The sequence below is a fragment of the Mya arenaria genome, chromosome 3, assembly GCF_026914265.1.
Source record: "Mya arenaria isolate MELC-2E11 chromosome 3, ASM2691426v1".
Classification (NCBI taxonomy): domain Eukaryota; kingdom Metazoa; phylum Mollusca; class Bivalvia; order Myida; family Myidae; genus Mya; species Mya arenaria.
Window position 1 is genome coordinate 51,531,676 of NC_069124.1, and position 14,324 is coordinate 51,545,999.

The 14,324-nt window shown below is 33.6% G+C and overlaps 1 protein-coding gene across 1 annotated transcript; it reads right to left on the bottom strand.

Annotated features, from left to right (window-relative positions):
• Nucleotides 1–6,521: 6,521 nt before the first annotated feature.
• Nucleotides 6,522–7,367, bottom strand: LOC128226111 (heat shock 70 kDa protein 12A-like). Its single transcript, XM_052936003.1, has one exon. It carries the CDS (start codon nucleotides 7,365–7,367, stop codon nucleotides 6,522–6,524), a length of 846 nt encoding a protein of 281 aa, XP_052791963.1.
• Between the last annotated feature and the right edge of the window lie 6,957 nt (nucleotides 7,368–14,324).

Genomic DNA, 14,324 nt, shown 5'->3' on the forward strand with positions numbered 1-14,324 from the left:
AGTCACTTTATCTAAAAGCTGAAAAATAATAATTCATGTATTTAGCTAAATTCAAACTACAGTAATGCAAGCATTGATTTTCGGCGTAACACTGTAGGAGACCCGAGTACACAATAAGAGGACGTGAATAGTTCATATTAAAAAGGAGGGCATTCAGCCTCAAAAGCACACGATTAACGGTTGAACTGTGTCATCAGCACTTGAAACCTAAGGATTTTGCGTAATCCCTACAAACGTATATGCATCCCTCATCTCCTACATATTATTGGTCATACGTAACTTACCGAGTTCATGGGTATCCATGAGACAATGCATGGTGAATTGCAATGGCTAATCATAAATGCATGATTATCTGTGCCAAACTAGTACAATAATCAGCGTATTTAGTTTTTTACTTGAAACTTCTGCATACTCCCCGTTAACATCAGACACATCTGAAATAGTATATGAATCGCACATTTTCATCACATTTATTTCGAACAATACAAAAGTAGTTAATGGTGTGAAAAAAAATGACTTTTGTATTTATTTTATTCATTTTCAGTATGTACCAAACCTTTTTGGCAAACAATGTTCATCCAATGTAAAACTTTTGTGACCAAATTTTATTTATTACCATCAAAATGAGGTATTCATTCGGTTTAACGATGTATTATTTTGGTTAAGATTGTATTATAAATGATAAATGTAACTGATATGTTTGTAATGTTTTGTCATTATTTTATGGGGCCATCTTATTACGCACTTATCGTACGGTCGCTTTTTGTTAGCAAAAAATCTGATTAGTTGTAATGTCCATTTCAAACCAATAACGTGATTTGTCATTTAAGGCAAAATTTATTTCATTTTTTTCTGTAAAAGATTCAATTTATTTTGTAAGACTCACTATATAACTTAATTGAAATTGATGATCTTACTTTATTTTGTCGCACACTTGTTCATAAGATGTCCCCAATAATTTCTGGCAAAACTTACTTGTCTCTTCTTCTAGGCTGGGCGCACTTGGATGAAGAAGGTGGATGCTTTCTGGTACATAGGCAACTGGAAAAGAAACATTTTATTACGACTTGTTAAACACATGTGTTTGGTATATAATAAGTTTGAAAATATATATTATTTTCACTTTTTATCGAATGATATGTTTCATAATAGTTATTTTTTAATTCCACGATCATAATTGAATTATAAATGACTTTTGCTTTTACATATAGTAAAAATGTGACGCCCGTCGAAAGTACCATACTGTCAGAATGAATCTGTACGTTTTACTATTATATAAATTGTTACCAACGTTTGTAATGCTTGGATGAAAAATTCTCTAGGCAAGGTTAGAACAACGCCATTGACTATCAGCATGGAACGGCAACACGATCCATATGGTATTGTAATACTACGCAGAAACATCAACTCACTTCTTTCATACATTGATTATTCGGGCACGGCCGCATCTGCTTAAAAAGAACGAATATAAAGCAAACACAAAACATTCTACAGAGAGTCAGTATTCTACGTGTTTTTTTCCATACTGGTGCTTATTTTTTCCCGGTGATTATTCTCGGGGGCGGGGGTTCGGTGATTTTTTCATAACAATGACTTTAAAATAGGTGACTTGTTTACTAAAGCTATATTGTTGTGGTTTTTATATCATTTCCAGTATCAAGTTCATTTTACTTGTATTTCTTCTGAAGTCATGAGGCAGTTCACTATATACATTATCTAAAATAGATAAGATAATTGTGCATAGTCATTACAATCGTAACAACAAGGACAATCTTATACTTGTGTTTCAGAGGGTCGTTTTATAAAACATCTTAGTTGTATTTTTGATTTTTACAGATGGCAACAAGGTGATTTTGAATCTTACTTTAATTTATTTTTACCACAGGCTTAATTTCAATGCCCACGAGTATGAAGCAAAATAACAAAAATAATACATTCCAATAAAGTTTCATGGCTGTTTGTCAATAATGCGCAATCTCCGGCACAATATATTCAGACCATTCATACTTGAAAAAAGTTATAATGCAATGAAAACGACAGGGACACCCCTAGTAGCAAGTATTTTTAAATACACTGTTTAGAAGCATACAGTTAAGACCTAATAGACGCACAATCCCCCCGTACGTTTTTACTATATAAAGTATGTGCATTAAGCGGTATATATATATATATACCGAATAAATAGTCATTTAGTGGTTGTTCTTATGTGTGAATCAAACATTATTGAGTGTTCTTCCAGTCTATTTGAGAATATATGCCTTAATTATAATACGTCATTTACTGCCGATATTGGTTTACAAGTGTAATATGAAAAGTCTTACCTCGAGCAATATAGGTTCTTGCGTCTCTGAAATTAACATGTGTTGTTGAAGAAGCATGCATGTAATGAACGTTTTTGTAAAATAAATTATCGATTGAAAATAATAATAAAATTGTGCTAAATTCAAAGCATTACACCTGTCTGATCTTATTAGAGAATTTAACACTATATTATAACAACACTGAATTAGTAAAATAAATATATAAACAATGATAGGAATAATGAAAAAGCTAGGGTAACATATTCACTTTTCTGGCGAAAGCATAATCCACCCATAGCCGATATTTTGTATTGTCTGAAAAGATTAAATAATAGGAGCATCTTTAAAAAGATAAACATGCCCTCAACCGGAAAGAGAATACTTCCATTTGGCCCGGTTCCAATCTAAATCAATGAAACATTTGTTTGCGGGTGGACTAAAGCTCTACAATTGGTTAAAGAATTGAATGATCGGTGCTTTAAATCTGCACCAATACATCAATTAGATTTCAAATTAAGTGCAACATCTATAGGTTGTCGGTCGACTTCATAACAACTATAACAAACAAATGAAGTAGTCAATACATGCGTTTTGGTATGGTCGTAAAGGCGATTTAAATGAGTGTGTTGTTATTGCATGCTCTTCTGCGATGTACAAAGCGATCGAAATTGCTATTTACCGTATGGTGTTAAAACCCCTAGCATTGCAGTCATGCCAAAATGCGTTTTCCCTAAAAAGCATGATTCCTCGTTTAATTCATCATCATTTTGTCTTATGTAATTTAAACTATCAAAGATTTGTTATATCAATTCTAAGACAATCTGTATCCTTGCGTTGATAACAAACAGCGTGGCATGTGTACATATATAAGAGGAAAGTCCAAAATCCGTTTTTTCCAATTGTTAACGTCCCCATTTAGCTAATCAACCATCATTTTTAAATAAATGTGAACACTTTCGGACTTGAAAAACATGTTATATAGTTTGAAATAATCAGTTTGAGCAAGTGAAAAGGACAGAAGAACTGAATATAATAATTAGTTTGCAACAACCATAGTTTTAGTTCGGAATTCTTTAATTAAGGCACATGGTTGATATATCCGTACATATCACGGGCTTTCACAGACACTAGCTCATATAGCAGACTTGTTTCGTTACGTACCGAATATATAAAGTTACGCAATTATTTATAACTTGTATGTACATAATAACATCCGAGTATCACAATCGAAATCGAAATATAACATATATAAATATACAATAAATATATCCCATTGTCTCTAATCGCATTACCAAAATAAGCACGTCCAATTGCAATTGTAACTATGTTTTGGAATAGATTCCATAAATATCATTTTATCCAAAATTCAATTAATTTATTTCAACAAGTATCTGTTCGTATTCGGCTTCCTTGTTCACAACAGTTAAGAAAATGAAACACAATAAAATACCTCTATCTCGACGATATCAAAAGTTTGATTAGATATTAGTTTAACAGCGATTGAATTTGAATCTATATATGTTTCGTGTTGCGAAAAAGTAAATGCAAATAAAAAAAATAATTGGTGGAGTTAACATTAAAAACCATCAGAACCCTTAGTCACCGATTTCTATCTACTAGATATATACCACAGGCATCGATGTCTAATTGATTCTGGTTCGGATATAATGTGTTTAAATGATAAATTCGAATGTTAACGAAAATGGCATATTTAATTATTTTTATTTAAAACATGAGTGACTTACCACACTAATAACATCGGCATCCGAAAAAAACAGTATCATTGCGTGAAAACAAACATTGTCTAAAATATTTATGGGCCAGGTAAATGAAGATAAGCTTTATCTAGCCGGATGATATATGTTTGATACGACATATTTGTAATACACTGTCAATACATAAATATTTTTTATAAGAGACGATGAATTGGAAAATAAAGTATGTTTGTCGTTCTTCTGGATTCTTGTCACACTGATACTTGCTATGTAACTTTTATATTGATGGAACATTGACTAGAATATTTCCTTTTTCGATTTTCCTTACTCCTTGTGCCTTTAAACAGGATTTTGGTATCATGTTCGGGTATTGTACTTTTACTTCTTAATGTTTTCATTGCCTTACCTACACCGTGATGTGAAGACCGAATTTTACAAATGCAACGAATTTTGATGAGAGTTGGCTTAGCTAAGCGACATGTGCAACCATTTGCAATCATAATATTCTAAAAGTGAAGTGAAACATGGAGGAGAATCGACGGACTTCTGGTACGAAATATGATGTCGCTGGTAGATATTGATTCCTGGTCTAGTTTATAATTTATAAAACCCGTTACTATCTATTCTTTGTGGGGCATTTATCCAACTTTAACAAAATATTTGCAAAAACTATTATATTATCCTGCAATTTGTATGTATTGCTGTTTGCACAGCGCCGTCTCCAACGCCAAGCTATGGATGCTGTACCATACTGGATTATCTACGACCTGTTTGATATTATGATAGGAGACAGTTTCAGGCAAGTCCCCATCTACACAAGAGGAAACACACTGATATCTATGTTGCTTTTCAATTCCGTTGAATGTATTTGCTCCTCCATTGCAAACTCTAGAGCTAGCTTTTGGACCAGCTTACCAGCATCGAATGCGTTGATCGCAGTAAGATCTCGGAATGCCGTTTAAATAGATTATTGTTTAACCAGCAGTGATCAATCTATCATGCCACTGAAACACTTTTGAGTTGTACCAAGTAGGATCCAGGATTTGATGTCAGAGGGGTGGGGTAACCTTTTGACTAGCGTCCCTCCATCAGAACCAAAATTGATTTGGGTTAAAATGTTGAAAGGGAGTAAGGGGGTACTCCATAAAGAAAATTTCAACATTTTCTAATCCGAAATGGTGCATTTTGGCGTATTTCTTTAATCTTTTTCTCTTATATTGAAATAAAAAGTAAATATTTTAGGGGTTGAAGTGCACGAGGCTCCCACTCCCCATGAATCCGCTAGTGAAATGAAATACATTACATGTTTGCCAGAGGGATTGTTACAAGTAGTGGCGTAGGATTGATAACATGAGTAGATCAGAGACGTTATTTGCTGTGTTTTAAAGAAACATATTAAGTACCTGTTAAAATCATTTAGTTTTTTGTAATGTTTATTTTTAGGACATTGTCATATTCAACCGAACACTATTATTTAATGGCAATGGAAAGCTTGAAATTTACGACGTCATTTGTACACCTTTTGTTGATAAAAAGAAAATATTTGTATTGAATTTGAGGTAAATGTATATGTTTCTTATTGAAATAGAGCTGAAGTTTACTGTTAAGAAATATCGGATATCTCAAAAGATCTCGTAAAAGTCTTCAAAAAGTGTAAGAGATCTTCTCTCCAATTGGTACATGCACGACACGAGAACCTAAAATCAACTGATATATGAACATTATGTAGGGAAAAGAACCTCAAATTAATTGATATATGAATAGCATGATCGTCAAAAGTTAAGACAACGTCAATTGTTTTAGGCATATAACCCTTTTAAGCTGTTTTTAAAGAGGATTCGTTTTCAATCAACGAAAATACCAGCTTCTGATGTACAATCTTCACTGCAATGCGCACTATTTGTGAATGGTTACCATATAGCAATAATACTTCTTTGACGCCGGAGCGAAAACATTTGTTGTTTATAACTCATACCACCCAACTTAAAAAAAAAATAAGTTCTTTGATATCTAGTTTTTTTAGAGCATGCAATTTGGTAGACATTAATATTGTAGATGAAGTACGAGTAGCTACAGTTTATAGGATACGACATTAAACCAGCGTCCTTAAATCAGAATTGCATGAAATGGTAAAATTCATTGGGTTTTGAAACTAAAGCACGGGGAACCCCCACAATCTTATATTTATTTTTATTCATGCGATATACCAAATCTCAAATTTATAATCACATGAGTAATTTTTCTAATAATTGTTTAATAATACAGGCACTGGTATTGCCTTTAATCACTTTGGTGGAATTTGTATGAGACCTTAAATGTTCATCTAGTCATAGTAAACCTATATGTGGATGCGTGTTTTTGCTATTATTAACATAAATACTATGCTATTTTCTTGCATTACAGTAATCCTATCAGCATGCTGATATATGTCAAGATTGATCAGGAATACAAATGCTGTCTAAATACTCCATGAATCAAATAATTCACCCAGGTTACACTGGCTGAACTAGTCTAAGAAGTCCATCCTCGCGTTTTTAATCAAGTTTCCGTGTCCATCCCGGACTTCCACCTGTATCTCGGTTCCACCAAATATTAGTTTTACTTTAATTTCAAAGTCTCTGTTGCCCCCTGTGTCTATTTCCACAAGCAACAAGCCGATCTGCTGACAGTCTTCATCTGTCACGTACTTGGGGTTCTCAGTAGAGCTCGCGAACACTTGCAGGACAAAATGCGCCTGATCATCTATAGTTGGATGATAGGTCATCTCTTTCATGTTTTGTCGGACAGTTATCTCTTGTCCAATGGTGACAATTTTTTCAAAGATATCATCGCAATACTCATGCCCATTAATCACGATACGCTTATTTTCTGAATGTATTCCAGGCTTGAAATGTTCCATAGTTGCGATACCGTAGGTATACTTTGATACTCTTGTTTGTATAGAGGCTGGACTCTGACCAAACAACACGGCACCTCTCATAACAGCAGTTCTTGGTTCTGTTGGAGCTACAACTTTATCCCCGAATTCCGCTTTCATTCTTTTTTGAAGGTATTTGGACTCTGAAAACCCGCCAACTAATACTATATACTCAGCATCTTGAAGCATTATAAAAAGAAATTCGATAACTTGATCTATTATTTCATCAAATATCCATTGTCCTTTGTGTTTTGAAATAAGCATTTTGCCGCGTTCTATTTTGATGTCTTCAGAGCAGCCAGCTTCCTGCAACACATCATCGATACTTTCATGGTTTCCATATAAAATTATATCATAAAGACGCTCAGGAAACTTTACTATCAGTTGATCATTCCCATCAAATTTTCTTTTGGACATCTCAAAGTCAGCCAACATTTCCCAATACTCGTTCAAGTAATTTTTTTTAAAAGTTTTAACTGCTGAGCCAAAGATGTCTACCAGGAGTCTCCTAAATTTTGCGTCAACGTCCGTCCCGCCAAATCCCCCCCTTCCGATCTTTTTAACTCCTTCAATCCACCATCTACAACTTTGTGGCACGATATGTCCGTCGTATCATCTGCAAACAAAACAGGTGGGTTGTAAATAATACTCATGAAAGGGGATCGTTCGGATTATGACACACCATTTCCGTGAATAGTAATGTTACGGTAAGTACAGCACTAACTCTACTCCAGTTATCTTTCAAAACATTCACTTAATATATCTTATATAATTGGAAAACATGTACTTACCACGGAGATCAAGAACAATTAATCTCGTTCCTACTTTACCAATGCAAGGAAAATATTCTCTGCAGTAGACGAAAGCTGCTTCTGGTGCTAGAGCTAAAGAAAGCCTTTCATCTAATATCCCAGCCTGAAAATAATAATAAAAATACAACAGAGCTATTGGTGTTGTTGCAAAGTGATTACAAATGCAAGAATTACTACATACTGCGACCTTTTTAGCTGCATTCCGCAGAAACATTTTTGTGGAATTATGCCATATTGATGGCATTGTAAGAACCCAATGTATGTCGTTCTCGCGTACGCAACTGCTAATCCTGTGTAAATCTTCCAGTAGCTCTTTTTTAATGTATTGTATTGCGCTGCCAAAAATGTCAATGGCGGGCATTTCTATTCTCTCTTGAATATCTTTCAGAGGTGTATTTTCTTTCATCTAAAATACAATGGATATAAAGAACAACGTGTACATCTATGGAACAATGTTATTGTGGAATGAATATATATGCTTTCAAAAACTACATTTTGAAATATGCATCCGGTGATATTTTAAAACTGAAAGCTTAAGCTACGGTCATGTTTTTTTAATTAAAAGGCTTAAATTAATTGATAACTTAAATATTTTAATCAATGCATTTTAGTTTATTTATATGAATTTGCCCAGAAATCAAAATACATACCGTCATTAATTGAAAGCATTTTTTTCGAATTCATTAAACAGCTACCATAACTTACAGCAATATACGTGTATTATAACCTAACATACCTCTCCTGTTTGAAAAAGCGTCATTTTGAATTCCTTAAACAGGTACCAGTCCCTATGGTTGTTCTGACTTAATAGTTCTCGATACTTGTCCTCTGCTTCGTGGCCAAACGAGTGAAACTTTTTGTTCTGGTCAAATAGTACCACTGTTGGAAGCTTGCAATAACATAAATTAGATTAAGGATGTTTAATAAATCACACGTTTTCTAAGATTAAAAACCAACATTTATCATTCGGGTTTCAATTATATATCAAGAAAACCATTTCCAAAGAAAACTATTTAGCATTCGGCCTATACGATGTTTATTTAAAACCTTAAACTTCATTAGAATTCTCTAAACACTCTGACTTGTTTAACCTATGTTGTTGATACTTCCTGGGGAAAAAATATCCATCACATGTACCTCTAACGGATCAATGTTTTGATCGCGCAAGTTTTGGTCGCGGAAACCAGTTTTAGACCCCACTATTAACCATATTTTACAAGAATTAACCCTGAGATGTACATGATTCAATACGATACTTTTAATATATATATATATATATATATATATATATATATATATATATATATATATATATATATATATATATATATATAATCTGTGTCTGTTCTCTTGAGTAGTTGTGTCTCGTTACGTCAGCCCAAGCATGCATAAAAACAAAGATATTTTTAACTTTGGGCTCATGGCACCGTATTAGTAAAGTGCCCTAAATGCACGTACCTTTGATTGTCCTTTCGTGCACATTGTGAATATTTTTTTCGGATCGTATTTAGAGGAGAATGCAACTCTCGTTGATGTGGTACCAATATCTATTGCGGCACAGTACAAGGCGGATGTCTTCCCGCTGATCTCGCCATCGGATCTTTTGCCGCTGACCTCTCCATTGGATCTCTTCCCGCTGACATCTCCATCGGATCTCTTCCCGCAGACCTCTCCATCGGATCCCTTGCCGCTGACCTTTCCATCGGATCTCTTCCAGCTGACCTCGCCATCGGCTCTCATCCCGCTAACCTCTTCATCGGATCTCTTTCCGCTGACCTCTCCATCGGATCCCTTGCCGCTGACGACCTTTTTATCGGATCTCTTCCATCTGACCTCTCCATCGGATCTCTTCCCGCTGACATCACCATCGGATCTCTTATTGCTGAGTTCTTCATCGGATCTCTTCCTGCTGACATCTCCATCGGATCTCTTGCCGCTGACTTCTCCATCGGATCTCTTCCCGCTGACATCTCCATCGGATCTCTTGTTGCTGACTTCTTCATTGGTTTTCTTTCCGCTGATTTTCATCGGATATCCTCCAACTGACCTCTCCATTGGATCTGTGCAATATGTGCATGATATGATGATTAAACACCATCAATTATCAATTATTAACAGAGCTCCTAAAAAAACCTAGTGGAATATAAATGAATAGAAGCTTTTAATAAAAAAATATTTCATCTACTTGTTCGAATTCCCATTAATTTTGTTTCTTACTGTTTTTCTTTGCATTTATCTTACTTATTGAAACTCAAAAACTTGGGCATTATACATATCATTCCTAACATTTTGTAACAAGCATGCTCCTAAAAATATAGTGTTGAACATAGTGTTGAATATCATTTTGTAGGTCTAGTACATGGCATATTTTGATCAAAACGATACTATTTGAAGATGCAAATATCTTATAAGAGATATCAGGTTGGACCTATGGCATCTTTGGGTATGATACAGCTATCAGCCTAAGAAGAACAAGTGGGAGGTATTATCTATTCCTCCACATTAGCAACTGGTTCTATAGGCAGCAAATAAGGATCTGATTTTTTTATATCAAACAATATAGTGCATTTTATACAGGTATCATCGTAATGATTGAGGAGAAAAAATCTATTATTCTTATTTTGCCCCGTTTCTTGTTTCAGTAACAACATAATAAATCTTTTTTAAATAAAAGTTACTTAACACTACATTTTCTTTTTGGCAGTGACAGAATTCAATAGAAAAAGTAACTGACTCGGGTTCGATGTAAACAGTTACATGTGAGAAAAAATGATAATGGGTTATGATTGATAAAAAAATATATAGTATAATGGTATGTATTGGTTTATACTTGATATCAATGTTATCCTTAGTAGGCCTCGCGTTAATAAAGAGAACACCTTAGTGGAGGATACAAACATGTGCACGTAGCAAAAAAGCTTCTCTTTGTATCATCGACGTAAAATGTATTTAAAAAATAAGAGGCCTTGGATTGTGACACAAAGCGTATTTTACGAAGGATGTGCTTCTGCTGGTAGTATATGTTGCAGACAAAGAAAAGTCACGTACGTAGATCCAAGGAAGGATCATTATATACTAGGTATATGATGAGATTTGATAGATAATGAGTCAATTTTTTGGCAATTTTTTTTTGTCAAATATTGTATGAAAACGGGACGTGATTCAGATGCTCACACGCTCGAATAAAACTCATTCCGACGAGATGTGTTCGCAGGGATAAATGAGTGTGCATAGAAACGTGTATAACAGAAGAAGTATACTGAAGGCGAAACATTGCAAGTCTACGCTGTTTCCTTCGTGAATTTTGTGTTTCAAAACTAGATTCCCATCAATAGCTTTTCGAGTGCAACAAAGTTCGTGACTACAGTTACAACTCTAGAGTTACATTTGCATAAAACGTAAAATTCAGGACAATCTCAAAACGCTTGTTAAATCTAATAGTATTAAACAAATATGTAACGTCGAAATCACACGGGACTGAAACGACATGGATTGGAATGCAATATACACCTTAGCTTAATCTTATGGTCATCCATAATTGACTCAATTCACTTTATTGGTCAGTTATGCATAACAAGAAAACCGATAAACTTCGTCGTTCAAACTACACAATGTCGTGCGAACTTACGTAACTTGACGTCGCGGCGTTATGACTTAACATCGACGTCACTTCCGTTGTTTTGTATACATGATAGTTTAGTAAGAGGATAGAACCTGATACTACGTGTTATTTACTTACTCAATCTTACAAAGATGTATGAAAGGAAATATAAAACCAAACACATATAAAAAATGTGTGTTTTTCTTGAGGCGTTTCACAGCGACTGGCGTCAAAATATTGTCGAAGTGGGATTTGAGAACCATGAGGTATGAATAAAACTATAAAGAAAACAAGGTTGTCCCTAATTTGGCCAAGTTGTAGCATTTGGCCTTTTAGGCGTTCGCGGCACACATTATCGTGCTGAGGTTTCATAGATATTCGAATAAACGTTATAATATAGTTATGTATCTTTCACGTGAATACAAGGCGGATCGGAATTTCCACCACGGAGGCACGTGCACAATCCGCTATTGAGGATTTTCGTTGTTATAACACAATCATGATAAACATTTATATAATAATACAAGTAAAATAATTCACAGATGTAAAGAAACATCCTCTAATTTAAAGTATGTTCATCGATATCAATTTATTTTGGAAAATAAAAAACAAACACAACATAACCTTTATCCCTACAAGTATTTCTTTTTTAGCGACTTGTACTGTTGTCATCAGAGTGTTCTATGCTTTGTTTTGCCATTCAGCCCTGCTTAAAACAGTATTTACCAATCAAAGCTAAAACAGTATAGAACGTGTAAGGTCTACTTAAACAAAGACATATATCCCCATTAGGAAATCGAAGCATTGTTTTATAACCACTCTAGAATACAATTATGCAAATATGTTGCATACAATTCAGACTTATATGGAAAATCAGCCCTGGTCATTTAAATATTTATCTTTATTTAATCTGCCTACGACACTGTTGATAAACAAAAACTGCAATGTCACCAAAATAACAACGTATCCTACTCAGTGTCAGGGTAAAATGATCCGATTTGAGTAATTTATCAGTAATTTCGTTGAACAAGCCTCTTACTAAGATAAAACACATATATTATCAGGTTACCAGATAAGTTATCTGCCATCCGGTGAATTTGCTTAAATAATTTGTTTCGTAGTTTTTGTAAAAACCTTTACATTGATAATTATGAATTGTTTTATTTTAATTTTTTTACGTCTTTTTGTGCCCTGTAATCATATATAGAAATGACATAAAAACTGTCCGCAGAATATGCAATAGTTTAGTAACTTTATTTTTGAAGACTTCCTCCACTAAAGTTCAAATTGTTGCCAATACAAATAAAAAGCCACAGTGCACATTAAATGTTAAAATGGCAGACATTTACTTTTCATAGCTGAATGTTTAAGATGCACTCCTACTCTCAGACTAGATTTATCACAATTAATATAATTGTTTAAATAATATAAAAGATTATTTAATGTCGAAAACAGTGGTTCTAATGAAAGACACCGAGTTAAGTTTAAAAGAAATGAGCATAAAACACGGCATTTCTACCTTATGAGACTATAGTAGAACGCAGTAAATCTTTTAGCACTTACCAATCATTTAATAGCTTTGGGCTTTCTGCTATTAAAAACTGTTATCAGTAATAAACATTTTCCTGAAATGCATTATTAAGTAAGTAGTTAAAGGTTTATCAATCAAAATTAATGTTTCTTATACATGTGAATGTATTGATTTTGAAAGAGTGTCATTTTAATATTGATAAAACAAACCACGTTTGTTTATCATGTCATACACATTAATAGTAACAGTATCTAGTTTGTTTACAGTATATAAAATTAAAATCACCTGCGCTTTTGCATTAAATTTCACGCAGTCTAACGAGAGGTATGTTCCTTGGATTGATAACAATATAGAAAATGTAAGGTCTACTTCAACAATGACATATATCCCCATTAGGAAATAGAAGCATTGTTTTATAACCACTCTAGAATACAATTATGCAAATATATTGCATACATAAAATTATGTATATATCGTAGCCATTCGTATAAAAGTCTGTGTAGAATTGATGAAACAGAATTGAACTGGTTATTTAGCATCAAATTTACGTTTTAACCGAACAGGACACAATTTGTACAATATTATATGAAATAAAATAAAAAGTTGTTATGATGAACATTAAAAAACATTAAAACTATTAATGGATTTGTTTTTACTTCAGATTTATACATTGATGCTAATCCTTAAGGAGTGATTCTGGTTAGGAACTTTGTTTAATGAATAATTAATGTGTATAAATTACATTATATTTAAGTATTACCGAGAGCATTTATGAAAATTATGTGTTCAAATTTTAAACATTTACTCAACATTGACTTACCACCTTGACACCACCGACATCCAAATAACCAGTAAAATTTCCCTCAAACAAAACATTTTCTATAGAATTGATGACCCTTGTAAAAGATATCACTTTATCTAGCCGGATAAAATAGATTCGATCAGACATGTCGTACCATAAAGAGTTAAAATGTATATCTTTTTGACAGGATATAGTGAATTGAAAGATAAAATACGCATGTCGATTTTTCTAGATTCTTAATACTTGTCATGTTTTAACATTGATGAAATATTAACACTTGAATAATTCTTAACTTTTTTATCAGGAGCAGAACTAAAGTGCGAAAACCGTAAACATTTTATCTTGCCAAGGACAAAACAACCTCTTAGTTTAAGGAGTTTCCATTGCATTCAATATGATCATGATAGCGGTCCTGAACGGCAAATGTTATGATTCAACTATAGTATAGTAATGAAGGTCGCGATATATAAATTTGCGCAGTGTTCAATGTGTTTTTTTTATGTTAACATTTAAAATTGTCTCCGATTGCATCATTTTGAAGAAATCACAGACTGTCCTAATACACATTAGGATACATTTGTCTGATCTGTGTGAACGGAATGCATTGATGATATCTGCAAGCCCGACAATTACATATCATTCCATG